Consider the following 27131-nt stretch of genomic DNA (forward strand, 5'->3'; position numbering starts at 1 on the left):
TTTTGCTCAGAGGCTGCGAGTAATTAGCTGATTTGGGTGGATTGGGTTTGGATGGGAGTTTCGGTTAAGTGATGCACCAGATGCGTGCAACAAGCGGAAGAGCAATTACGGTACAGTGAATGAAATGGGTTTCAGTGGGTTCAATGAAATGGAGCTTTTTTTGTGGTGGTTTTGGTGGTTTTGGTGGTTTTGGTGGTTCTGGTTTTCGAAGTTGTGGTAGTGAGATCGTAGTCTCACACTGGCCAGTATGGCACCAGCACCAAAATCGACTAACAAAAAGTGCCACCGTCGATTCTAACTTAATAGTTTAACCTTCACCCGAATGAAGTACGCTAAGTAGTATTTTTCAATTCTTCCATCTCTTCTAGTCTATCTTCTAGTCTCTATCTCTATCTTCTAGTCTCTATCTTCTAGTCTCTATCTTCTAGTCTCTATCTTCTATTCTCTATCTTCTAGTCTCTATCTTCTATTCTCTATCTTCTGGTCTCTATCTTCTATTCTCTATCTTCTGGTCTCTATCTTCTAGTCTCTATCTTCTATTCTCTATCTTCCAGTCTTTACCTCTATCTTCCTGAATTTCTCTCTTCTGGTCTCTATCTCCATAATTTCCTCTCATCTACACTTCGCTGTCATTAGCCGTGAAATTAGTCTATAAACCGTACCGTGCCAGAGGCCCAAGTCGTAATCAATCAAAACCAGTCGTAACAGGCAGAACCAGTCGTAGGCTCACAAGCCCACGTTCAACATCTCCGTCAGAAGACCCAAGTTGAGTGCATCGTTGAGATCCGAAGCATCGGGCTCCACCTTCAAGAAATCCTCGTCCAAGCCGCCAGTGAGGTCGGTGCCGGCACCGCCAAACACATCGGTACTGTAGCTGCTGGCGGCACCAGTAAAGTCCGCCATGTCGCCAAAGGGCATTTCTTGCATTTCCGGAGCAACGCCGGGAGGCGCCATGCTGTCGTCAAAGTGGTAGCCCAAGGAGCCCTCAGCGTGCTCGGGCATGGTCGCCAACTGCGGCATCGCCAACGAGTCTTCGGGGTAGTAGTTGGGCTTCAGATGGGAGAAAAGCGAGTAAGGCCTCTCGACACCGCCAGCGGCGCCGCCACTCACGTAGCCCTTCTGTGGCACTTGTGCCGCCATGGTCAAGTCTGTGTCGCTAAACGCTCTGGAGGCACTGAAGTCGGTGGGGTTGCCAAACTCCGTCTCGTCGAGCGAAAAGGCAGGATTCACCATCGTAGGCGGCATGTGGGGCGTCTGGTACTGGGTGGTGAGCTGTCTCTTGGGCAGCGGCGTCACTTCGGGCGTCTGTTCCTTGAAGTCGGATCTGGCTCTCTTGCGGGAAACAGGCAGTTCCACAGAGGAAACCGACGACGCCGCCAGCTTGTCTCGGAGCAGGAGGCTCAGGCTCAGGCTCAGGGCGGAATTGAGCCCCGAGGGTCTCTCGTCGTGGAGATACTCCCAGCACATGTCGCCGTAGGTTTTGGGGGTCATGCCGGTAACGGACTTGAACACACGGTGAAAGTGCCAGGCGGAAAGCTTGGATTTGGCGGCAAGCTCCTTGAAGCCGAGAACGCCGCCTCTTCTCTTTCTCTTCTTCTTGCCGGAATCGGAGGATCCGTCATCCAGAGCAGGCGAGTTGGCGCTCGAAGGCAGTGGGTTCATGATGGAAACGGCAGCTGCAAGCGCCAAGTGGCGGCAGGCGAGATCCACAAGACGGTAGTGTTCCAGGTTGTTTTTGGACACGGTGCCCACAGGCTGTCTCAAGTCCTTCTCGTCCTTTTCGTCCAAAGCAGGGAGCGAGAAGCCAATCAGGGCATTGACGTCGTTGACCGTCTGGATAAGGAGCTTCACGTCAATGTGAGGAGTGGTAGTAGGGTCGCAGTGTTCACAAGGAAGGTAGCCGAGGTCCATGGCTTGTTGGCACTCGTCAACAAACTCAATCTCCAGCTTCAATTCTGAGACAGGGTAGGCGTCGCAGTCGGGGCGGCAGAACCTCTTGTATGTCTTGTTGCAGACAAGGAAGGAGTTTGCGGCAAAGGGATCCAGAAACTGGTAGGCCTTCCACTTGGCGGACTCAGAAGAATATACCATGGTAGTAGGGGGAATGGTCGGGGAGAGTGTGGTAGGAGATGGGCACTTAAGATAGACACTAGGAATAGATGGGAGTCCAAGGGGGTTCGAAGTGTCGATATGGTTCTTGAGGCTGAGGAGAAAAAAAGGTGCAATGGGGATTGGGGCGGTATTTATATATTGGGTAGCGGGAGCTCCAAATGTGGGACAAGGAAAACTGTAGCTGCGGGAGGACGTGCATGGCTGCTGCGTGCATGCATGCGTATGGATGCGTGCATACGTATGTACGCATGGTGAGCATCTCCAGAGGGCCTGCAGCGCGGCTGTGATGGCGGGATGCATGAGCTGCCCAGGGCCCGCTGGGGGTTTCTCCAAATACGACAATGACACTCGTTGCAAGTGCCCCACTACGTCCCCAAGTACGGTCTGCAAAACTTTTAGGAATGCCTCACTTTGGACTTCATATGAGGCGGGTCGCACACGGGTGACCCCGGGAGGGAGGGGGGGTGCTGTGCCATCATGCTACATGCAGGACGCCTCTCCTTCTGCCTGGAAACATGCGAGGTGCACCTTCTGCATATATTGTGGCATCTCAAAAGTCTCTCACACTCGCTGCACGTCGGGCGGCCTGCACAGGCCCCACAGCCAACATAACCTCCCAGCGTAAACTCCACGCCCTTACCTCTCCATAGCAGGAACGGGGTCTTTTCCGCGTGCAGCCGATAAATAAGCTGTGGCCATGCTTTCCCCCAAATCCGGGCCGTCCAGCCGCATCCGCCTCAAAAAGCCCTCCCGCCCATGCTCCACATCCCGCCATTGTCCGGTGCCCGATCCGCCCTGGCCTGTCCTCCCCCATTGTCCTCTTGAAATTGGCTGCAAATACGCCTTCTCCCCACCAGTTTGCAACTTGTCTCACCTATTCTTACCCTCTCGCCCTCGCCCTGTTTTTCTCCGCCCAGTATCCCGCCAGCGTCATCGCAATGACATATAGCCGACTTGCAGCCATGGCATGTTCCACTCTTGCATGCTCGCCTCGTGGCTGGTGATGCACTGTCTCACGTACGTGTCTAAATTTTGCACGGATCCCCGTTTGTCTTACATGGATTTGGCGGTGGCGACGCATGAAGGGCACTTTCAGGTGCTTGACAGACGAGCCGTAGGCGGCAATACTTACACAGCTACCTTTTTCATTTGTTGAGACGCATGTTTTAGGCGGCTACTCTTTTCGGTTAACCTGTACTACAGACTTGTGGCTAGGGCCGATGGGCGCTAAGGGGAAACATAGGGTGAGACATAGTATGTATTGAAGGGAAGGCTGAAAGTGGACTCTGCCAAAAACGCCCGCAGGGTCCGGGGAACCCGACAGTTAAACTTTCAGGGTTTCGGGAGGTGTTGACGGCGTGGCTACAGAGACAGGATTCGGAAATAGGGTGCTGCTCAAACGGCTAAATGGCCCCCCAACCCGCCACAAGCAAGCAGTGCTATAGGCGCCCAACGAGCTAGAGCCGCTCTGCGGTGAAACAGCAGGAAGGAGTGCCCAGGAAGCCTTCTCCATTTGGTTGGTTTCCAAACTACCAATTTTTCGGTGTCCGCCCGAGTTGTAGGTGGATTGGTGATGGTGAGGCGGGAGGGGCACGTACATATCTCACTGTCAGTGAGGGCAGAGGCTTGTGGCGGCCACTGCACCTGTGACGAAATTCCCACGCACCCTGCCATCGTGCATGGGGCTTGTGGCTTGTGGAATGTGGCTATGTTTATCCGGCCGCACGCCTGCGTCGCTCCTCTTACGTGAAAGAATGGCGTGTACTGCATATAGGCCGCTGCCCCAGCATGCTTCCATCTCCATTTGTATTGTCTGTGGCGGGTGCCTAGCGGCGGCTTTTCGCTATCGGCTGTGGCGGATGGCTTCAGTAGTACAGGGCTAACTACTCGATCCGGAGTGGCACCGTGGAGCCGCATGTCTCAGATCTGCTACAACATCTCCAACGCACTCCAGCTCGAGATAACGGTCCCACCTCGTACATTGAAAACCCTCAACTCACTTGCGGTGATTCCCTCCGCAAAACACCCTCCAGGCCAGCCAGTGACGCAATTAGCCACACGGCCCGGTGGAGCGGTACAAGCGCTTATTTGTCCAGCCCAGCCTAGGCCCTCAGGGTGCGGCACAAATCGGGAAAACCCTGCCTCCACGAGGCAAGCTCAACGGCTTTAGCCATCGCTGCGTCACCACCGAGTCGTCGCTTTTAGCACTTGCCACAGCGCACTTGCCACAGGCGCTGCCCAATTGAGCAGCCGAGTCGGCTATGACGTAGTGGAGGAAACAAAAGCGACGTAATGGCAACAGAAATGACAAACGGCGTCTTTTCGATGACGCCAGCGGCCCGGCGCCGTGGCTAGCGGGTTTCACTGCCTGCCGTTTGTGGCGCCTGTATCGAAACCAGGGCTGGTTTGTAGTAAGGCTTCTGCCTGATGAGCTGGGGACGGATTACTTGTGGCTGTGAAGACATGGTTCACCGGGAGGCTCAAGCTGCCATAGGAAGACGAATTTTTGCTGGGCCACATGTGGCGGGTGGGACCAACTTATATACGTTTGGCGCCTCCTGTGGCCTGGTTTCTATTTGGTCCGGCGTCTCGGAACACCGCCGGAGTCCGAGGGAGTCCGTGCCGCCCACCGGAAGCCAAACGAAGCTTTGGTTACTTTTGGTTTTTGCTTTGTTACTTTTAATTAAGTTAATATTTGATTAAATGGTGGTGGAGGAGGCCTGGGGTAGTGGCTGCAAATTGAGGATGGAGGTGGCTTGGTTGCGACGTGGCGCCCGGTTCGCTTTCTACATCTACAGTAGCGAATGTGTAGAAACCGGCTTGCAACGACATACTTCACAATGGGCGGACCACTTGTGAGATAAAACGACTTTCTGCATCGGACTGATAAATGGCCCCGACTCTGTATCGGACTGATGGCCACGACTTTTCTGTATTGGACTGACGGCCACGACTTCTCTGTATCGGACTGATGGCCACGACCTTCTGATAACGTGACCGCTTGAGGCTGGTGAAGGTTGATTAATAATCACACTATCAAGGCCATGTGGTGTGGCTAGGGTCCTGGGGAAGAGGCCGGAACCCCGAGGCACCGGGGCCCCGGAAGTGATTATTTTTTAGGTACGCCCACGACACAAAGAGATCGAATGAGATGTATGCGCATACATGGGCCTCGGAGTTCCGAAACGTCGTGGAAGACGAGCGCAGGGCGTGCATGAGGGGAGGCCGGTTTTGATAGAATCTTGCCTCAATAATAAGGATCCCACATCAATGGGGTGTGTGTGGCTTATTGCATCATCGAATTCGATAGAAAAGCGTTCAGCCTCCATGTGAAATTGTCTCCTCCCGCTGGTCACACCCTTGAGAGCGTGCGTCATGCCGAGCTGTGTCATCATGCACTCCCGCTGCAGTCCTCAAGCAACCGTAAGCGACACCCGGCCGCATCAATAGCTTAGAAGCTGGATCCTGAGTTCCCTGCATGATCGATGGTTATTACTCGCCATCTGTTACGGTGCTATGTTGAGCGCCTAAAGAGAAATATTTTCTTAGGCTTCTCGGCTTCGTCGAAAATAACGGTTCCCGCGCATTCCAGTGGAATTCCGCATTTTCTTGTTTGGTCGAATTTCAGCACGTCATCGTCGCAACGCCTTTTCCGACCCTGCCCACTTTTCCGACTTCCGATATGGCTCCAAGTGGTATTATCTATGGCATTGTCCAAGCCCGCAGATTTGGCACATTTCCTATTGTCACTGTGGTTACTTATGCGCGTGCATGCAACTGAAACGTAAGGCCGCTTACATCCCATTGATGCGGCCGGAGTGGTTTCAATGGGCATTTCTTGTGTCCATTGTCAGGGTGGGTGTGTATATGCAGGTCGCTCTTTCGGCCAAAATTTCGCTAACTCCTAGAAAAAAAAAAAAGTTTACTCCATTCTGCAGTATGTTCTAGAAAAGTATCGAAGATAAGAGAAAGAAACTCGACGTGGGTAAAAATCAAGCTGCTCACTGTCACATTTGATGTTCCACATGCAAGGGCTTATGTTTCACTGGATGCAAGTGAAAACCATCGGGCCACTTTATCAAGCTTATCCTCAAGCAGGCATCTTTAGGCGGTAGGGTGGTTAGCACGATACCGGGTATTCTAGCTCGAAAGGGATTGGTTCCTAAGACAATGCAGTTTCGGGGTACTAAGCACTCAATTGCAGCATCAATGGAGGGAGTATACAGCTGGATAGGCGTTGTTTTACAGCTCCGACTTGGCAGACGCAATTGGGTGAAGTAGTCGGTGGTGTATTCTTCGAAGAGTCTATAGAGGTGTAGCTGTAGCGATTTGGAGGTAGGGTGTAATGCTTAATTGGGAAATGTTGGGGTGGGCTCAAAAGACATCCAATCAAAGCTCAATCTTTCAACGTTTCTTTTTTCTGAAACTTTCTTCTAGAAGGTTGTCAGACCACTTCTCAATCAAAGGCTCCACCACACATAGCCAATGCTCCTATCCAAAAACAACAATGTAGACTCGAGCCACACAGACCAGTTTGCTTCTTCAGCAAACCTTATCTCCATCGTAGTTGTCGTGGGCTATCCATTGTGGATTGATCTGGAACAAGCTAAGGTAATGAGATACCACCTGTTTGTTTGGGTCTCCTCCAGCACAGTAACCGAAATGGACTTTAAATCTACAATCAACAAATCCGAGACATTTGCATCCCCATTGACTCGCCCCTCTCGTTGACTGGACCTCTAAAGTCATCGCTACTCACCCTCCCATGTGGACATCGCCCAAATAACTCTCCCATGTGGACACCGCCCAAAAATAAAAAATCACGGCACTGCCGGCGGTTCAAAACCCTATTGTCGCTGTTTGTTCTGCCGGAAACGCCTCCTTCTCTTACACCTCCCGAAACCTTCCTGGGCTCGGGCGATCCGCCTCAAATGTGCTTCCAAATATCCTATTGCAGTGAAGTCATGCAATGGCACCATGCGACTACGAACCCTTCCTCCCCATCTGAGAAAAAGTTGCCCCACCGGTCCTGCCCCGGGCGGCGTCTTTGTCGTTTTGCATCCTCGTTACAGAATCCGGAATTCCGGGCATTGTTCCCAGAAGGCTTCATCCATGGGGCGGCACCGAAACATATCCACGGGAGCGGCGAGGCGGCCGCCGGTGATTTTTGGGGATTCAAGGCGGTCAAACATTCGGTAAAAAGAGGGTTTCTGTAGGGTTGCCCAAGTGTAAACGACAAAGTGGGCGATTTTGCACAAGTGAGAAATTGTCTACAACTACTTCAACTGAGGTGGTTCTGGAAAAGGAGGGAAAAATTCCAGGAATGCAGAATTTTATTTTCCAGGCCTAGACTGGAGCCCCAAGCCCTGGTAGGATTGGTGACGTTACCATTGGCAATGTGTGGACCATGACGTCGAGGATTCCCCATTTTTCTTGCAAGAATAATAGAAAATTTTTTTGCCAACAACCAGCCACTCTCGTGATGTCCGGGCACGCCAGGGAATACTCGGGGCTTGGTAGCGCTGAGTGAGTTCTTCCAAGATATTCTTCATTTGGTCTCTGGGTGGTGATGGTTTTGTGAGTTTCAAAACAACCAATACTTCATTGGCCCAGCGCCACTGTGGATTACTAGGCACCAAAGTTACGGGATCATTACTACGGTCACTAGTTCCAGAATCCATCAGCCTGAATTGCGCCACAACAGGAAGAGGCTTCCGTTGGTGCTCTACTTGGGCCGTTGGAACTCACACTCAAACTTGAAGATTTATGAACCAATCAGGAAGAGCCTTTCAAACCAAGGAAGAGCCTTTCAAACCAAGGAAGAGCCTTTCAAACCAAGGAAGAGCTTTTCAAACCAAGGAAGAGCTTTTCAAACCAAGGAAGAGCTTTTCAGAATATGGAGAAACGGCAATTGAAGTGCCCCAGTGGTCACTACCACAGACACCTACAAACGGGGTTTTGTCAGTGACGCTTCAAGACGTCAATCGAGGCTAAAAAACACCTGACATTACCAAACAAGACATACCAGGATAGCTCATCGAAATGTGCCTCTTCATAGCCACCCATGCAAACAGACCGACTGGACCATTGAAATCCACATCTTCCTCTATCTAATACGGGTGACTCCCCGTGTACAAGCCAACTCGACATACATCCACCCGATTCGACATACATCCACCCTCCCGGTCCATATGACCAGACCATCGGCCGTGACGTCCGCCGATAAGCCTACTCAGCCTACAAAACGGAAAAACACCAATTTCCGAAAACGCAACGCTGGCTGTGTCCCCAAAAGTGGAGGATAGCTTGCAGCTACAGATATTAGCATTCTTCACTTGCAGACCAGCGGGGTTTCTCCATACTCCATACTTTCAAAATATCATGGATAGGAGAACCTTTCCCATGTGACCAGGGATCTACCCACCGTTTCACCTAAAGATCGACGGATTACGCCATACCGCTTGTGGCCACATGGTGCAAGCAGATCTTCAAGATCGGGACCACTAGTCGGATCGACACCAAAAGCTTCGCTGGATCTTTTCTTCTTCCGGTGTAATACCGGAATCTCCCTAAAGTTACCCGATGCATATACACTAGTTCAGCAATAAGCCTCGGCGTGGCCCAAAGGGTAAGATAAGGGCGGGTTGACGAAAAGAGGAAAATGCAGAGCGTATAACACGCTGGAGGGTTTTTACATTTGGCTCCCCAAGGAATACCGACGGTGTCGAAACAAAAATAGATGCGGCTCTCCTGCAATAGGCGCCCAAGCTGTCAATAGAGTTTAATTTCTCAGGTAGTCGTGTGGGGAAGTCTCACTGACGTCACAAAAAGTTCTGGATTTTTCCATACCATTATATAAGCTTTCCTGGACCATCACTCCATGATAATGCAGTTCAGGGTTCAGGGTTCAGGGTTCATTCAGGATTCTGCTGGAAAGAAGCATGGAAGTTTGGTTTGCAGAGGAATTGCAGGGCGCATTCGCCACAAGTGGCGCAGGCTGCACGCATCTGTATATGCATGCACCTGTGCGTGTAGACAGCGTACTTGTGGCTAATTCAGGGGAGGGCGGCACGCTTAGGCCTGTACTTGTGGCTGGGGCCCTGCCGCGCTTACATGCCTCGGAAGTGCGTACTAATTTTGGGGTATGTAGGGTGGGCCCTGTGCTTGTGTGAAACGTCATTTCTTGGGGCGTATTTATTTATTTTTTTTGACGAAGAAACAGTGGAGCCTTGGAACGCCAGTTTTGTGCAGGATGGAAGATTCTTTCCACGGGGAACGGAGTCGATTCACCGCACGACACCCGGGAACTTTTCCTTCACGAGAACATCCGTACACCACCCCTCCACCAAAAGGTCGGCGCCGGACCGGCTCGGAAGTCGGGAATCGGGAAGGTGAGCAAATTGTTGGTCACGTGATGTGTCACGTGTGTTCCACTTTGTGGTCTATGTGCAGTACTGCAGCTCCAACCAACCCGCCATTTACAGCGCCCAGTGCCAGAAAATGCATCAATTTCCTCAGAAACCCCATTTTTACCCCCTACAGTGCCCTAAATCTGCCGATCGGCTTCTTTCGCCCCGAAACCCCAACGGTTACACTTTGTACCACGAGCATTGGCTATAGCGAGGCGCCGCATGCAGGTTCCAAGAAGCTCCAACACATAGAACCCCATTTCTTCACCAAAAAACCCCCAGATTCTCATGTCTTTTGAACCCCGGCATGCCGGTCACGGCCACGGCAACCACTTTGCCAATGTCAAGTACGGTCACATCATCTTTGGCATCTCGGTGGCCTACGCCCTCTATGTCTCTGTGGCTCGTTACCTATATCTAAGGAAATGGAACAAGCAGGCTAAAGCACCCACGGGGTTGGTGAGATCCGCCGCTTACGGCAACTTGTGGGTCAGCGTGGTGTTCTGGACGTTTCTCATTCTTTTTCTTTCGTTCATCAACGTCGAAAACCTCGCCCTGATGTGGATCATTGTCATCAAGCGCTTGGGTAGAGTAGGCTACTGCTTGGTTCCCTTGGATGCGGTTCTAGCGCTCCGGCCTGCGTGCCTCGGGCCCCATGCGCTGTATTTGGAGCATTTGGCGTTGCACAAGTGGCTTTCCAGGGTCATTGTGGTGGCTACCACGGCTCATGGAATCGGATACTGGGTCAAGTGGATCATTGAGCTGCGGTTCTGGGCGCAAAACGTCAAGTACAAGAACTTCCTTGGCGTGGTGCCGTTTTTGATGTCAGTGCTTCTTTTGGCCGTTTCGATCAGACCGGCTAGACGGAAGATATATGCGTTTTTTTATATCTGGCACAACGCCACGGTTTTTGCATTCACCTTCTTCATGCTCTGGCACGCCAGGCCGGGTGTCACCGACGTGCTAATTTTCAGTTTCTGCATCTACGGACTTCAGGTTTTCTTGCGGATCAAGTTCACCCATCGTTTGGAGAAAATGACCATCGTGGACCCGGAAGACTCCCAGTTGCGTTTGGTGAAACTCCAAAAACCGGCAAACTACCCTGCAGAATGGATCCCGGGCTCCCACCTCCGTATGTCCTGGAAAATCACCAATTGGAAGTACTGGGTGTACCCTACGCACCCGTATTCGATCGGATCCTTGCCTGGTGATCCCACGATAGATTTGGTGATCAAGAAAGGGTTCCGTTTTGAGATGTTCTCGTCATTGGAGTACTCAATCTCGCTGCCGTACTGTTCTGTGCCTCCACCGCTCTACCAGACCGCCGACAATGTCCACGTTATCTGTGGTGGTTCTGGTATCTCCTTGGGTGTGCCTATCTATCGCTATCTCAAACAGAACTCCTCAGTTATCACGAATATGACGTGGTGTGTGAGGAACGACAACGACGTTTTTGTGCTTCCCAGCACGATGGACCCTATCGACGTTTACGTCACAAAAGCTGAGACTACGCTTTTTGTCAATAATAACCAAGAGGAGGACCACGGCCTTTTGAACAAAGACGTGGAGCTTGAACTGTTAGATGGCTCGGGCACCTCCAGCCCGCCAGAACTGGCTGTGAATTTCAAAAAAGGACGGCCGATCTTTGACGAGATCTTTGCCCATTTTGGCGATACTGCCGAACCAGACAACAAGTGGATCGTGGTTTGTGGACCTAGTGCATTAATTGAGGCTGTGAAGAAGTGGGGCAAGGTCAACCATGTGCATGTTTTCGAGGAGTTGTACGATATGTAAATAAAGTAATGGACTGGTTGCAAAAAAATCACGTCCATTTTTTCGAGGAGCTGTACGATATGTAAATAAAGTAATGGATGGTTGCAAAAGGCAAAAAAAAAAACGAAGCTCGCACTCAGGTTCGAACTAAGGACCAACAGATTTGCAATCTGCTGCGCTACCACTGCGCCATACGAGCTTTCTTACAGGCAGGAGGACGCAGGAGCTATATGTTCAGGCTTCAGACGTTTTTTACTAAAACGTGGAATCTCCAATTTTCGAGGATACCATGATAAACCTCATACTTTCAGAAATCTGAAGTTCAAATTTGAGCCCCCCAGACCCCCTGAATCCCAAGTTATTCCCATTATCACCAAACGGGTTCGCACTATCAGACCACCCTTGCTAACTACTACAAATCCAACCACACCAGCAATGTCGGTTCTCGAACCGTCCATACCTCCTGCACAGCTACATGCCGTGCCTTCACCGTCAAAGCTCACCTTCCAAGACCTACATATGCTCCAGGATGTTCTGCTGGCGTATAAACTGCCCCTAGCTGTTATAGCGCATGTGGATCTCAATGCCTTCTATGCTCAATGTGAACAGATACGCCTTGGAAAGACCATCGATGACCCTGTGGTGTGTGCACAGTGGCAGTCTCTAATTGCTGTTTCCTATGCTGCCAGGAAATTCGGCATAGGACGTATGGATACTTTGCAATCTGCTTTGGAGAAATGTCCAGGTCTAGTGGTAGGCCATGCTGCTGTATTCAAGAAAGGAGACTCCCATTGGCAGTATCTCAAAGAAGCTCCCGACCAGGGAGTGCACAAGGTGTCGTTGGATCCTTATCGGAGAGAACTGAGGAAGATCTTCAAGGTGCTACTGCGTGAGTGTGATTCTGCTGAAAAGGCCAGTGTGGACGAGTGTTACTTGGACTTGAGCCGCATGGTGCTACAAGAAGCGAGGAGCCGGTTTCCCGTTTTGGATAGCGTTTTCGAGAATTCCAAGATGCAAGAGGCTCTACCGTCAGTTCCTGGTTTGGACGACCCAGGATATGAAGGATTAGCCTGGCTGGGGAGGATTTACGAGACTGAAACAGAGGCCAAGGCTGCAGAGCTTGACTTGCCGCAGGAGTCGTCCAAAAGAGATAATTGTGCTGTTCCTCCAGAAATCAACGACTGGGATGATCTCTTTATGCTCATTGGAAGCAAACACCTCTGCAGAATCCGCCGCTGTGTGTACGATGAGCTTTCTTTCACGACATCCGGGGGCTTGTCGTCTACCAAAACTATCGCCAAGTTGGCTGGTGGTTTCAACAAACCTGACTTTCAAACAATCATACGACCTTCTGCAATCTACAGTTTTCTCAAGAACTTCGAATTGGCAGATTTCACCCTCATGGGCGGCAAAACCGGCGAAGTCATCGTTGAAAAGCTCGGAGTTCCTCCAGAACAGAACAGTATCACCTACATCAGAGACAACTACACTCTACCTGAGATCCGTCAGACCATGCCATCCGATGAACTGCTTATGGCGAAGGTCTATGAGCTCGTGAGGGGCATACATCACCAAGAAATGAAACCACGAACGGTAGTAAAATCCATGATGTCGAGAAAGAACTTCCTACCGAGAAGGCCTGTCAAAACCTTAGCTGACGCCTTCGACTGGATCAAGGTCTACATCGGTGACTTGTACGGCCGCTTGATTGAGCTTGACGACGAAAATATGAACTTGTCCATGCTGCAGGGTGATGGCAAAAATCAACGGTATATTTATAGGCCCCGTACGGCCAGTGTTCAAATCACCACGCAGCTGTGGCTGAAGCATTCCAGGCAAACTTCGTTCCCAGTTTTGAAAAGTCTAGATAAGTTGCGGCATTCCATGGAAACGACGGGATTCAGATTGCTTGCCGAGCTTTTGGATGGCACCAAGGCAGCAGAGATGAATCCGCTGATCAATTTCAAAGAGCTTCGGCTCAACGACAAGCATGATCTCTCCAAAATAGAGATTCCCTCTTTGGCAAATATGGGTTTTGTCATCACTAACTTTGTGAAAACCTCCGATGCCAATTTGATCGATTCATACGGTGGATCCGGAGCTGCTGAAATACCCACGCAAGAGGCAATAAGGCAGGCCTTCGAAAAGGCCGAGGAATATAAGCCAAAACCTCCCCCACCGCCGCCTCCACCGAAAGTGAAAAAGAAGACTGACCTATCCTATGTCAAGAAGCTCTTTGAGGATTATCACAAGGAACTGGAGCACAAGGAGGTTGAGCCTCCGAAACCCGTGAAAGCCGTCTCTGAATTTAAGGAGGATAAGGAGTACGTCAAAAAGCTATTCAATGACTACAAACAAGCTAGTCCAGTTCCCATCCAAGAGGCCGTTTCAATTCAAAAAGCTGTTTCGAAAACCCCCTCTCGATCTGCATCGCCTGAGTCCGAGCAACCCAAAAAGCAGTCCGACCCGCTTCTCAAGGAGCTTATCAAAAACAGATTTTGCTCTCTTTGTGGTACTGCTGTGGAGGACGTATTCGAACATAAGGACTATCATGTCGCTATGGAGCTTTCTCTGAAACTTAACGGAGACCAACCTGCGGCGCCGGCGCCAATGGTCAAGACTCCACTGGTATCACCAAAAAAGCCGAAATCCAAAGGAAAGAAGAAACAAAAGCTTGATAAGGGTCAGACCCGGTTGCCTTTCTGAGGTGCGATTTGCAGTCACTGCTATGGGGTTACACCACATCAAAAAAGATTCACTTCTCACAAATTCCTACTTTTGCATTTACGAATTACCTAATATCCCTAATTTCTAATTACAATATTGACGATGTCCAGACAATTCTGTGATCTCCAGATCTGGGGTCTACTCCACTCAACCATTTACCTGCAGTCCACTCAGTTCTCAGACCTCGGAAGATTTATCGAGCATCCAGATTCAATCACTACTACTTAATTCCAGAAATGTCCAAGGCGAACGAAAACGCCTTGCCGTTCGCCGACGCGGCAACAATAGGTATGTGGATTTGAAAATGATTTTCATTCGGGGGTTCTGAATTTCCGTTTTTTGAGTGTGGGGTACTAACATCATAGTAAGGGCAAACCAGAAGGATAGCTATTTTGAAAACCTGCTCCGGTCACAGGTAACCGATGCTTTACACATATTCAAAGGACAGAAGTTTGTCAACATACATCCTGAAGAAATCGGAGTGGCAACAAAGCTGCTCTATTTCCTCTTGACTACCCTTATCGGTGCCAGAACCTTGGGTGAGGAGTACGTGGATCTTGTCTACGTCAACAGAACAGGTAAAAGACTCCCCAAGTTGTTGCCCAGGGTGGGCTTTATTTTGCTGTATGCATTGTTGCCCTATGTGGTGACGAAGATCATCAAGAAGCTAAAATCTAGGTGGGGCTCGGAAGACTCAAAGAACGAACCCTGGTACAAGCAGCTACTCACGTCATATCCAAAGCTCTTGGATACTATCATCAATGTGCATGTGGCGGTCTTCTACTTTGAAGGTTCGTTCTACTCCATCTCCAAGCGTATCTTTGGTCTTCGGTACGTTTTCGGTCACAACAAGGACCCCAAGAAGCTTCAGAATACAGGAAACTACTCTGCTTTAGGTGTTATTATCTTGCTTCAGTTCGCCATCAAGCTTCTCATAAAACTCAAGGAGTACACTGACGAAAACAGCAAATCAGAGGAGGAAAAGAATCTCGCTAAAGCAGATGCTGAATCCCACGACAACTTCAAAAGAGTGCAGCAGCTAGAGAGTTTGAGACAGCATTTTGACGACGACATGGACGAAAAGATCAACATTGATTTGAATGACCCTAAGCAATTGCCTTACCTCCCAGAGAGTGCAAGAAGCTGCATGCTTTGCCTCTCGCCTATGGTCAATCCGTGTGCCGCCAATTGTGGTCATATGTTCTGCTGGGATTGCATTGTCGACTGGACTCGTCAGCATCCGGAATGCCCGCTTTGCAGGCAGGTTTGCCTTGAGCAGAACCTCTTGCCGTTGCGGTGAGCTCGCCCTAATGGAGTTTTGAGATAAGCCTTCAACTGTCTTGATTCTTCGTCTTAATTATGCGCCGCCCAGGACACTGGGTATAATTGGATTTGCCTTGTTAGGCCATTGTGCTCATCTTATCGTTGACGCCCTACGGTGGACAAAACCTGTGCTGCATGGGCTTGACAGGGCATTTACCCTCATATGATGGACAATTATATCTTCAATGGAGACTAGATAACGAAAGATGTCTTTTAGCTCAAGGATCTCAAGGAACTCAAGCATACCTACACAATGATAGTTCTCACTCTGAGTTGGCGACACGGATTACGTCCTACAGGAAATAGTATCTATCACGTTCACATGAACTCTCTTGGCGATTGAGTCGTAGAGTAAGCAATGTGCATCGTTTTATTGCTTCAGAAAAATAGGCTACTTATATGATTTTTGACGATGGTCATAAGCCGTCTGCCTTCTCTACTGAAGCTCTTGTCTCACCATTCCCTTCGCACACATTGAGTTGCTTCAATCGCTATATTCAAACATGGCTTTTATAAATACCTTCTGTTCACCAAATTTAAAGGAAATATTCATTTACTTGACCCTCCAAGCTACAATAAATCACGATTTCTTGCAGCCATTTGGTTCCTCCTGCATACACCCCCATGAACATCAACAGATCAAAAACCAAAGCGCTCAACCAAAAATATCACGAAAATCCACCATGAGTTTTCCGCTTGAGCACTCGCGAGGTTACGAGCAGGAACGTGTTGAGTTCACCGTGGGTGACGACACGTACCTGAATACGTATAAACCTCAAAAAAAGCTGTGGACGCTGGTCCCAAAAAGGATACTAGGAGGAGTCGCTGAGGATCTTTCGGATTTGATCGTCACACACAAAAAATTCACGCTATTGGTGGCGGTTTTTCTATTCCTTTCGTTTTTTACACTGATGCCTTACGTGCCACATTTGTTTAATCAGGGAGATCCCAAGGTAGTGATCATATTGGCTGCCAATGAGGGTGGAGGTGTTTTCAAGTGGAAAGGCCCTCAGGAATGGTCAGTCGAGCGTTCGCTGATTGCTAATAAAAAGGCATATGCCAAGAGACACGGCTATGGTCTCACTATCAAGGACATGACGCTGAAGAAGCGTTATTCTCATGAATGGAGAGAACTGTGGGAAAAGGTGGATTTGATGAAACAGGCCATGCGCCAGTTTCCCAACACTGAGTGGTTCTGGTGGATTGATTTGCATACCTACATCATGGAGCCCCACAAGTCGTTGGAGCTGCACTTGCTTGACCGCTTGGACAATGTGACTTACCGTACGTTGGACACGTTCAACCCTATCAATTTGAAGGTGCCCTTGCCGTACGTCGACTACACGGCGCCTGTGGATATGGTGATCACGCAAGACTGTGGTGGCTTTAATTTGGGCTCTTTCCTCATGAGACGTTCAGAATGGTCCGACATGCTTCTAGATATTTGGTGGGACCCAGCCATGTACGAGCAGATGCACATGCAATGGGAACACAAGGAACAAGACTCGTTGGAGACGCTATATGAGACTCAGCCGTGGATTCGTGAGCGTGTTGGCTTCGTCCCGTTGAGGGCTATCAATGCATTTCCTCCAGGAGCCTGTGCCGACAAGGCGGACGATCCTCAATATTTTTACCACCGTGGCGATTTCCTCATCAACATGGCTGGTTGTGAGTTTGGAAGAGACTGCTGGGGTGAAATGGAGCACTACAAGGCGCTCCTGCGGAAGCTACAGAAGTGGTGGAGAATCTGGTAACTTCTGCTAAGGCCCATGAATGGATATTATAGAGTTCAATGGCCTTGAAATATATTCAATGCAATGGATTAAGACAAACTGTGTCTCTGATGAGAATTTTGAAAAAAAAAATCACAGCAATTATGAAATGGTGGATCATGCCGACAAGCCCGATATTGTGCTTTACCTCCTGAGACCGACTATAGCGGGGATTTAAGGTTAAGTCGAGGTACCTCTAATTTCGGTTATGAAGCGAAGGGCTTCGAGTGGCATTGTTCTGGAAGTTCGACGGCCCTACGACTTTGTCAAAGTGCATTGCCGTGCATTTTCTATTGTCATGCAGCACATAACCTTGTGGTTTTGAGGTGGTTTGGAGCATCTTTACTTGAGCGCGATGCAATGCCCGGTTGTGAATCATGAACGCCCAGTCTATCGTAAACGCAAATTCTGTTCATTGGCGATCGGAATGCATTGTATCCAAAGTTAAGGCGTTGCTGTTGCCCAGATCGTTTCTTTTACCGGCTTTTCTTGTTATTTCGATCTGATAGGTATTTGGATTCATTCTTCTTGCATCGGCCTTACGGTTGCGATGAGGTCAAGAGCTCAGCGATTCGATGTTAATTGCTTTCGTTTGCAATGCTGCAAATCCGATGGTCATGCTTGATCAAGGCGGGCCGATCCTCTTAAAGTGACGGACCGATCCTCTTAACGCGACGGGCCGTTGGCTGATGATGCGACGAGCTTGTCTGTCGAAACTTGGCTGAGCTGCGTTCTTGGCTTGTTGCACACTCTGCACAGGTTTTACACTATTTCAGATGACCTTTTTTGAAGCATGGCGTGCATCGTTTCGACCCTAGAGGTTGTAAGGCTGTCAAGGTGGCGGGCATGTGAAACGTGCTTCAGGAGGTGATCGAACGGGAAGCTATGGACATTTTGTGTTGTGTTACATGATGCTGTGTCAGTTGAAAGTGGCAGACACTGTCGAGCGCATCGCTTTTATTGAGAAGATGAGTATTTTGCTGATGCTACGATGGAAGCTCCTTTTTTTGGTCGTCTCTCGGCCTTCATCGCTCGAAAGGAAAACTCCAATTCATGACTTGAACGCTCGGGATATTTGTTGTTTTACTTCCTGATAAGGTTAATTCCCTGGAATGCATCTTCGTCTTAGAAACCTTTCTTAAGGTAGATTCACAAAGAGGATGTTGCAGTCGAGCTCAAAAGGCGAAGAACCCTCTGCTTTTGACAAACCTGTTGATGTCTCACTCAGATGTGTTGAGTAACTGCCACGCCATACAACCTCCAACCACGCCCCTCAAAAATATCACCCCACAACAGAACATAATCGGCTGATTTGCGTTCATCGAAAACTAAATCCAAATTTCAATCCCCATGCTCGTGATTTTTCCACCCCTCTGGTTTCTGCATCAACACGGTTGCAACTCAGCCGCGCCTCGCATATAGATACATCAACACGGCCAAGCCGAGAACCCACAATTTGCGGCTTTCACCCACGAATCACAACTAATAAACCCCGTTCTTACTGCCCTAAAATAATCTAATATTCAAAATAGTAAGCCGTGTTCTCCAAACTACAAACCCGGTGTGGTCACGTGACCTCGCACGGTCTTTTCACGTCAAACTCCTCCAGTCAAAACCAACAACCACCATCCAATGTCCAATTTCTGGTTCAAAGACGACGCCTTCCAAGGCCCGGGCAGCAGGGAGACAATGACATGGTAGGTCCCATCTTTGACGAGCCGCTTCCGGGCGCCAACAACATGGCACCACAAAACCACCAAAAACAACCTCAAAGCCAGCACGAGGCCAATTTGTTTGCACAAGGCGACCAGGGTCTCGGGGATTTTGGAATGAACCAGGGAAACCCGGGCATGGACGGGAAACTGCCGCAGATGTTCATGCGGAATAACGAAATGATGGAGGGTAACGGTAACTCGTCGCAATTGGATAGACAGAAGCAAGAGCAGCTTTTAAAAATGAGACAGCAGATCATGCACCAGCAGATGGTCCAGAACCAGCAAAAGGCTCAGCATCGCCAGCAGCCCGAGTTGGCCGGGGCCCGAAGCCTGTCTGGTATGAACAGTGAAGGTCAGTTCCAGGGCAACTTTCCTGGGAATATGGGCCAGAACGTCGGGCAGAACGTGAATCAGAACGTGAATCAGAACTTGAATCAGAACTTCGGCGGCTTCCCCGGCTCTGGACCCGGCATGGCGCCTCAGGGAGCCCAGAACATGCAATTCATGGGTAACCAGATGAACCAGATGGGTAGAGCTTCGCCTGCCATGAACCAGCAGAAACCGGGCAACAACCAGGGCTTGGGCCCGAGCTTGGACGGCAAAATGAGCGCAAACCAGAATCTCTCGCAAAACGTCAGTCGGGAGAGCTTGGAAGCTCAGGGCCCAATGGGTTTCCAGAACCAGGCTCCGAAGAACTTCATGGGCCAGGCTCCAGGAGGTACTCCGGGTGCTGAGAGCTTCCCGGGAAACGCCCAGGGCAACCCCAACGCTCCAAAACTTACACAGTCCCAATTTGCTCTGTTGCAGTATGAGCTGTTGCAAATGACGCTTTCAGACTTCATGAACCGCCGTGGTACACCCATCACGCAGCCTCCCATGGTAAACAACAAGAAGATCAACTTGCTCATACTCCACTTGTTGACGAGAAAAATCGGAGGCGCCCAGGTCGTGCTCAGACACCTCCAGACGTTGAACCAGCCTTCACCGCAAATCACCGACTGGACTAACTTGTGCAAAAAGTTGGGTCTACTTGAAGGCATCGATGTGCTGAGTAACCTAATGGCCAAGCAACAGATCGAAAAGCTGGTTGGTACCGTCTATTTGCAGTATATTCTTCCGTATGAGCAGCACGACCTGACAGAGGAAGGACGCAAGGAGCTCCAAGCCCGTCGTGTGCAATTCCAGAGACAGCTATACATGCGCTTCCAGCAACAGCAGCAACAACTTCAAAGACAGCAGGGTCAACAGCCCCAGAATCAGGCCGCCAACCAAAACCTACTGCAGAGACCTCAGCAGCTCCAGGAAGAGCAGATGAAGCAACAAGAGAGAAACCTGCCTAATGTTAATCAATTCCAGGGCCCACCTGCCCAATCTCCTCACACCGGGTCTATGCCCACCCCAGGTATTCCTCAATCCGGCAGAATCTCTCAGCCTGTGGATGTCACCCAGCCATCGCCCGGTCCTGGTGCTATGCTGAGAAAGCAGTCGCAAGTTGGCAGGTCGAATCAAGGCTCGCCTGCTGTTCTTCAATCTCCCTATCTTCAACAACAAGGCCTCTCTCGCTCTGGAAGTGTGACGCAGCGCCTGGCCTCAGCCCAGCTGAGATATGAAGCTTCTGGAACACCAAGAAGACTGGTGGTTGCTGAGCCAGCGCCTGAAGTCGTCAGCGGTGACCCCAACACTATCAAGAAATACGTTCCTGTCAAGGAAAGTACCGATACCTACGGAGCTGTCACTCTCAAGAGTGTGTCTGATATCTCAGCGGAGATAGAGCTTACAAAGCCGGTGTTCTTGTTTGCGCCAGAATTGGGCTCCTTGAATATCCACGCGCTTACAATGTCCCTCAAGAACTACTCGGTGACGAACCCAGGTGAGATTTACTCGGCGTTGAACACATTGCTTGTGACTACCACCGACGCTAACTGTCAATTCAAAGTCTCCGATAGCCCTGAGCTTCTAGATGCGTTGACTAGTGTGGGTCACAAGGTGTTGAGTCAGGTTACTAAGACGGCTGGAAAGCCCGAGATGTATGAGGATGTGAAGGCTCAGGCTAAAGGCCCAATAGACTCCATCTTTGAGAAGTACGTGAAAGCAGGCGAAATGCAGGGAGAGGATATTGTCTACAATGTCGATTCCTTGACTGCCGAGTTGGTGGAGGACGAGGACTCAGACATCGAGGTTGATGATGTCTTCTCTCCAGAGCAACATGAGTCAGAGCTGCCAGAAGTCACCAACGAGTCCACCGATTACAGTGACTTCAATGTCCCTGATTTCCTCACGGGTTTGCTCGCCTTCAGAGAAGAGAATAAGCACTACTTCAGCAAGATTCAAACAAAAAGTGCCACCGACGAACAGATTTTCCTCGTGGATTTGTTGATCACGGTGACAATGACCTTGAGAAACCTCTCCTTCACTGGTGACAGCAGAGCTCTCATGGCCTCAAACGCTTCATACCGTGAGTTGATCTTCAAAACAATCAAGGCTGTCTTTGTCCACCCAGACTATTTTGTTTTCCAAAGAAAGAGGTTCTGCTTGCTTAAAGACTCTCTTGTGATGTTGGACCAGATCGCATTCCACATGGAACTTGGCAACCTTGAAGAGGCATTTTTGACATTTTTGCTTGTCAGTGCCTTTGCGCCAAAGCTTAATGAATTTGAGGATCAGCCAGGCAAGAGTTGCTTGATTCCTGCTGCTCAGATCGATGTTCACACGTACTTGCCATATGGAGTTGACGCATTTGCTAAGCTCTTGGTCAGGGAACCAAAAAGCAGAGCTTATATTCAAGCCGTGTTGACTGGCTCCCTTAATGTGATCTCGTCGTCAGATCACCCCAGTGCTAGTTCAGTGGTTGTTACTCCTGAGGATCATCACGAAGCTAAGAAGATGGTCATGGCTTACTTCAAGGGCGATGAGCAAGCGCTCAAATCGGGAACGTTGATTACAAGGGCATTCAAACTTATGATGAGTATTGTGCCTTTCACAGTGAGCGGTATCGAATTCACCAGATTTGCTTTGCAGCGCTCTTCCACAACCTTACAAGCGCTTTTTGGCGCCAAACTTATCATTGATTTAATTCCGTCGGATGAAGTGAACTCACAACTCAACAGGCTCCCCCTTTGGTGGTTAGCCGACAACGTACAGCTGCTCATGTTTAATTTTACCAAAAACACTCTCTCGCTTATCACGGAATCGGTCAAGTTCCCGAGACAAACCCAAGAGCACAAAATTCTTTCATGCGTCGGAACTAGGTCCCTTAAGGTGGTGAACAGCCTTCTTGGGAATGCCGCAAATATCAAGAGAGCGTTAGACGATGGAGAGATTCAGGACGCTACGGAGAGGGAAAATATTGAGAATGCTTTGGTCAAGTTGAAGGCACTTTACAGGGTTCAACCAGAGAGTGAATTCGTTCTTAATACGCTTTTAGCAGCCTCGATCGATCCAGACGTTGCGCAGGAAGTGGTAAGACTTCATGGATTACTTGACCAATTCCAGTAAACAACCTATCAAGACATTATAGATAAGCGGCAACCCCCAAGCAATGATAAGCCAAATAAGGCTGTCAAAGAGGGCCGAGCGCACAACGGACTATCTTCAACGGAATAATTGATTTAGAGTTGCACCCGTACACCTACTATCAACGAAGGACTCTGCTGCTCAATATGGTAATGGCTCGCGGCGCCGATAAGAATGGCTGCAAATCCGACTAATATATATATACGCCCGCCCACGGGTCAGACCAATCTCCAACGTCTGAATTGATACATTCTCACAACATCAAAAATGGCTACAGCTCAAGTTTCCAAGCCTGCTCCTCCTCCTATGGACGATCCAAAGGAGTCTCTTTTGCCTGGTGAACACACTCTTCCTGCCTCTTGGTGGACCTCCGATAAGGTTTTTGAATTGGAGAAGAGAGCCATTTTCAACAAATCCTGGTTGTTCTGTATCCACGAATCCAGATTCAAGAAGCCTGGCGACTACTACACCTTCAACTTTACCGGCGTCAACTTTTTCATTATCAAGTCCAAGACCGACGGTAAAGTGAGAGCTTTCCACAATGTCTGCCGTCACCGTGCCTACCCAGTTGTTCAAAAGGGGAAGGGTTCTTCTACTGTTGTTGGTTGCAAATACCACGGCTGGTCATATAACTCTGATGGTCAATTGACTAAGGCTCCAAATTTCGACAATGTTGAGGGCTTTAAAAAGTCTGAAAACTCCTTGTTCCCCATCAAGACCCACGTCACTCCACAGGGCCTTGTTTTCGTGAACTTCTGCCAGGACCCTGAGCAGTTCATGGAATTTGAAGAATTCTTTGAGGGTGTCACCGAGGAGATGAACGAGTTCGATTTCACCGACTACGAATACCACATGTCCTACGAGTTGGACGGCGACTTCAACTGGAAAACCTTGATGGACGGCTACCAAGAATGCTACCACTGTCCTACTGCCCACCCAGGCTTGAACGCCGCCTTCAGAATGGAAACATATAAGGTTGTTCCAAAAAACAGATACTGCCGCCACTATGCCGAGATTGTCAGAAACGAGCCCAAACAAGAAAAGGCTCCTGAGAGCTCTGGCTGGTTTAACTTTGGAGGTAAGAAGGCTGCTCCCCCTAAAAAGGAAGAAAAGAAGAACGTTGGTGGTGAGTTCAACGGCTTGTGGGTGTACTTGTACCCATCCAACGGTATCAACTGCTACTCTCCAGCCTGGTACTCTATCCGTGTTCTTCCCATCAGTGCCACTCAAACGAAATTGCAGTACGACATCTACACCAAAAAAGGCCTTCCCGAGGACGAGAAGGTGCAGTTTGTGGACTTCTTGCAGTTGGTCGAATTGGAGGACTTCCAGTTGTGTCAATTGACGCAGAAGAACTTGAACCAGGGTATCTATTCCTCTGGTTTCTTGCACCCACAGAAAGAAAGAGGTGTGTTGCACTACCAGGGTCTCGTGAGAGACATGGTGAAGGACCACTTTGCTCTTGAAGAAAAGAGAGGCGGATTGGTGAACCCTGCATTTTTGGGCGGCTCCACCAATGAGAGCGTCAGAGAATTGGAGGCTCTTTGCAACAGGCTCGAGTGTGAGAGCGGCGGCAAGGAGGTCGAGTGGTGATGAAGTACGAAGGCGCAGGTTTGCTGGTTGGATCTGCCGAACAGGGAAATAGTTGTTTGTGTTTAGAATTGAATGATACTTGATGAAGATGGAGAGTAGGGCGTTTCGGTGTTGTATTGACTGAACAAAAATATAGGAGGAATGCGTGTTTTTACTATCGTTCTGTGGAAATCTCTAGATTCTGTGAACGCTTTGAATCAGCCAAAGATCGAAAACTTACTTCTAGATCTAGAATCACGCTGACACATCACTAAAGTCGGATATTTCTTTGGATGGATATGCGATTTTTATGCAATACAATAGTTCTAGTCAATTGAGAGCAACGTGCAGAAGTTAATCGAATTTCTTTCTATTCTACTAAGTTTTTCAGAACAGAGCTGCCTACTACCGTGGGTTTCAACTTTGCATACATCACACACCAAACGTCACAAAAATAAATGCCCTACCCAAAAATCAAAAACTTTCTCCACCCTCAAAATTCGAAGACCGTAAATATCCCTCAACCTTACAAAAACCCTCTTAAAAGAAAAAACAGAATTAACCAGCTCCCCTCCTTTGCATCCTCGTAAGCATCACCCTGAACCGCCCATTGTTGTCTGCACATTTGATTTGACACAATTGACACAGCGCAGTCGATCAGACAATCAACTAAAAAATTCAAGCCCCATACAAAAACCCCTTTGAACGTTTTTCTATAAAAATCCATCAATTCCCGCAACTTCCCGAGATCTCTGAATCGTGGGACCATATTTTTTCGCAGCCATTCCTACACGGTCTTCCGTGATGAGTAAGCGGATCCAGCGATATTTAGAATTTTTTTTAGCATGGTAAAGAATAAAATGATAGTTTTTTGAAAAAAAGGTTTTTCCCGGTAAAATCAGCCCTAAATCCGCCTTATCGGTTGCACCCGCCCTTGTGTCAATTATCACAGGCTCTGTTTGGTCGTGCGCGGTTCAAAATATGGGGGTCTGGAGTGACGTTTTGCCTCGGGTGTGGAGATCACCACCGAGGCGATTTTTCTATAAAAACCACCCAAGCTGTCTTTTTTTTTTTCTAGAATCGGTCAAAACCAAGATTTATTAAAAGTCAGCTAGCGTTCCGGAAACCCCCGCTGTATATTTATTTTCCAAACCGAAACATCTTTACTAATCAAGAATGTCCTTTTTCGGTGGAGCTGACTGTTCGGTCAACGGCAACGCTGTGGCCCAGCTCAACAAGCATACTCAACAAGACCGTTCTCTCCAGAGACAGACAAACCAACCTGGCCAGGTTTCGAACCAGGGTTTCAAAAATGACAAGATGATGAACCAGAGAGACTTGGAGCAGTTCATGGGAAGCGGATCGCCTTCGCCACTGCCTTTCCAGTTCCAGCCCATGCGTCACGAACTCAACCGAATCCAGAGTCTGCTGCAGCCCTCTGCGGCGGCAAACCAGCAAAACTGGCTCAACGAGTTCAACGCTCAAAGTCAGCCGGTTCAGCACCACAGCCAGTCTACAGGCACCGTCCCAGAACCTTGAACAACACACAGTGGGCTTCTGAATTCGGCCAGGCCCCTCAGGCTCAGCACCAGCAGAACCACATGCAGCAGAATAGAATGCCCATGATGAACTACAGACCCATGATGGGTATGGGCATGAACCTGATGGGTTCGAGTCTGATGCAACAGCAGCACCAGCAGCAACAGCCTCAGGCTGAAACCGCAGATGCTTCCGTGGACTGGGACAACCAGTTTAAGGAGATCGAGCAGCTCAGTGCTGATGCCTCGGCTGCTGAAGAAGTGGCTGCCGAGAAGGAGGATGTGGAGGCCGAGCCTGTGATTGACGACAAGTACCAGGCCACATTTCAGGAAGTGTGGGACCTGTTGAACCTGGACTCGATTGAGAACGACTTCATTTCCCAGCAATACGAGGAGTTCAAGAACTCCCAGGGCGAGACCTACCCTCCCAGTATGTCACAGTGGGAGAGAGACTTTGCCAAGTACGCCTCCACCAGAGCCCACTTTGGTGATTACAAGTTTGAGTCGAACGAGCAAAACCAGTTTTTGGACTTGCCGCAAACTGAGGATCCTTATCAGATTGGTCTCCAGTTGATGGAGAATGGCGCCAAGTTGTCCGAGGCTGCATTGGCCTTCGAGGCCGCCATCAGCCGTGACCTGAGCCACGTTCAGGCCTGGCTCAAGCTTGGTGAGGTGCAGACTCAGAACGAGAAGGAGGTGGCTGGCATCACCGCTCTCGAGAAGTGTCTCGAGTTGAACCCAGAAAACTCCGAGGCCTTGATGACCTTGGCCATCTCTTACATCAACGAAGGCTACGACAACGCCGCCTTTGCCACCTTGGAGCGTTGGATCGCTACCACATACCCCGACATTGCCGAACAGGCTCGCCAGGAGAACCCAACTATCTCCGACGAGGACAGATTCACCTTGCACAAGCGTGTGACTGAATTGTTCATCAAGGCTGCTCAGTTGTCGCCCGAACAGGCCAACATGAACGCTGATGTTCAGATGGGTCTTGGTGTGCTTTTCTATGCCAACGAGGACTTTGACAAGACCATCGACTGCTTCAAGGCGGCTCTTTCAATCAGACCAGACGACCCAGTCTTGTGGAACAGATTGGGAGCCTCTTTGGCTAACTCAAACCGCTCCGAGGAAGCTGTGAATGCATACTTCAAGGCTTTGGAGCTTAGACCCACGTTTGTGCGTGCTAGATACAACTTGGGTGTTTCGTGCATCAACATCAGCTGCTACAAGGAGGCAGCAGAGCACTTGCTCAGTGGTTTGGCGATGCACCAGGTGGAAGGACAGGAGTCGACGCTTAGTCACAACCAGTCGTCGTCGTTGATGGAGACGTTGAAAAGAGCGTTCATTGCCATGGACAGAAGAGATTTGGTTGAGCTCGTCAAGCCAGGTATGGACTTGGAACAGTTCAGGGCGAGTTCAGCTTCTAGTGAAGTAGGTAGTAAATAATGCATGATATCAGGATGGACTTGTAGGGTCGGTTGGAGGCTGCTCAGCATGGCTAAAGCAATTTCATTGCCGTAAGTTTATCACAAGATTCAATGTAACGCAGAAAAGGACGCCGATATTGAAAAGTTGTAATTAAATAAAATCCCGTGGAAAATGACTTCCAAAAACCTCTGATTTCATTTTCCAGAGGCGAGGTGCTCATGGGTTTTACTCATCTTTCGCAGCCTG

The 27131-nt window shown here is 49.4% G+C and overlaps 7 protein-coding genes and 1 non-coding gene across 8 annotated transcripts; 6 read left to right on the forward strand and 2 right to left on the reverse strand. All coding sequences in view use genetic code 12, as the record gives it.

Moving 5' to 3' along the window:
- Positions 1-726: 726 nt before the first annotated feature.
- Positions 727-2091, reverse strand: ADAEC (Adaecp; the record flags this gene model as incomplete). The annotated part of the gene is made up of 1 exon (XM_025480259.1): positions 727-2091. The coding sequence occupies one exon, from the start codon at positions 2089-2091 to the stop codon at positions 727-729; it is 1365 nt and encodes a 454-aa protein (XP_025334559.1).
- A 7718-nt stretch (positions 2092-9809) lies between these two features.
- Positions 9810-11315, forward strand: CXQ87_001728 (putative metalloreductase; the record flags this gene model as incomplete). The annotated part of the gene is made up of 1 exon (XM_025480260.1): positions 9810-11315. One exon carries the CDS (start codon positions 9810-9812, stop codon positions 11313-11315), a length of 1506 nt encoding a protein of 501 aa, XP_025334560.1.
- Positions 11316-11421: 106 nt separating this feature from the next.
- On the reverse strand, positions 11422-11493 carry CXQ87_001729. Its single transcript has one exon. It is a non-coding gene; the product is annotated as a tRNA-Cys (tRNA).
- Positions 11494-11729: 236 nt separating this feature from the next.
- On the forward strand, positions 11730-15321 carry CXQ87_001730 (uncharacterized protein; the record flags this gene model as incomplete). The annotated part of the gene is made up of 2 exons (XM_025480261.1): positions 11730-13987; positions 14391-15321. 2 exons carry the CDS (start codon positions 11730-11732, stop codon positions 15319-15321), a joined length of 3189 nt encoding a protein of 1062 aa, XP_025334561.1.
- Positions 15322-16027: 706 nt separating this feature from the next.
- On the forward strand, positions 16028-17098 carry MNN10 (alpha-1,6-mannosyltransferase; the record flags this gene model as incomplete). Its single annotated transcript, XM_025480262.1, has 1 exon — positions 16028-17098. The coding sequence occupies one exon, from the start codon at positions 16028-16030 to the stop codon at positions 17096-17098; it is 1071 nt and encodes a 356-aa protein (XP_025334562.1).
- Positions 17099-18810: 1712 nt separating this feature from the next.
- Positions 18811-22326, forward strand: SWI1 (Swi1p; the record flags this gene model as incomplete). The annotated part of the gene is made up of 1 exon (XM_025480263.1): positions 18811-22326. The coding sequence occupies one exon, from the start codon at positions 18811-18813 to the stop codon at positions 22324-22326; it is 3516 nt and encodes a 1171-aa protein (XP_025334563.1).
- Positions 22327-22611: 285 nt separating this feature from the next.
- On the forward strand, positions 22612-23937 carry CXQ87_001733 (uncharacterized protein; the record flags this gene model as incomplete). The annotated part of the gene is made up of 1 exon (XM_025480264.1): positions 22612-23937. One exon carries the CDS (start codon positions 22612-22614, stop codon positions 23935-23937), a length of 1326 nt encoding a protein of 441 aa, XP_025334564.1.
- Positions 23938-25092: 1155 nt separating this feature from the next.
- PEX5 (Pex5p) lies at positions 25093-26903 on the forward strand (the record flags this gene model as incomplete). The annotated part of the gene is made up of 2 exons (XM_025480265.1): positions 25093-25402; positions 25429-26903. The coding sequence occupies 2 exons, from the start codon at positions 25093-25095 to the stop codon at positions 26901-26903; spliced, it is 1785 nt and encodes a 594-aa protein (XP_025334565.1).
- Positions 26904-27131: the final 228 nt, after the last annotated feature.

This window comes from Candidozyma duobushaemuli (genome assembly GCF_002926085.2).
Source record: "Candidozyma duobushaemuli strain B09383 chromosome Unknown B_B09383, whole genome shotgun sequence".
Taxonomy (NCBI): Eukaryota; Fungi; Ascomycota; class Pichiomycetes; order Serinales; family Metschnikowiaceae; genus Candidozyma; species Candidozyma duobushaemuli.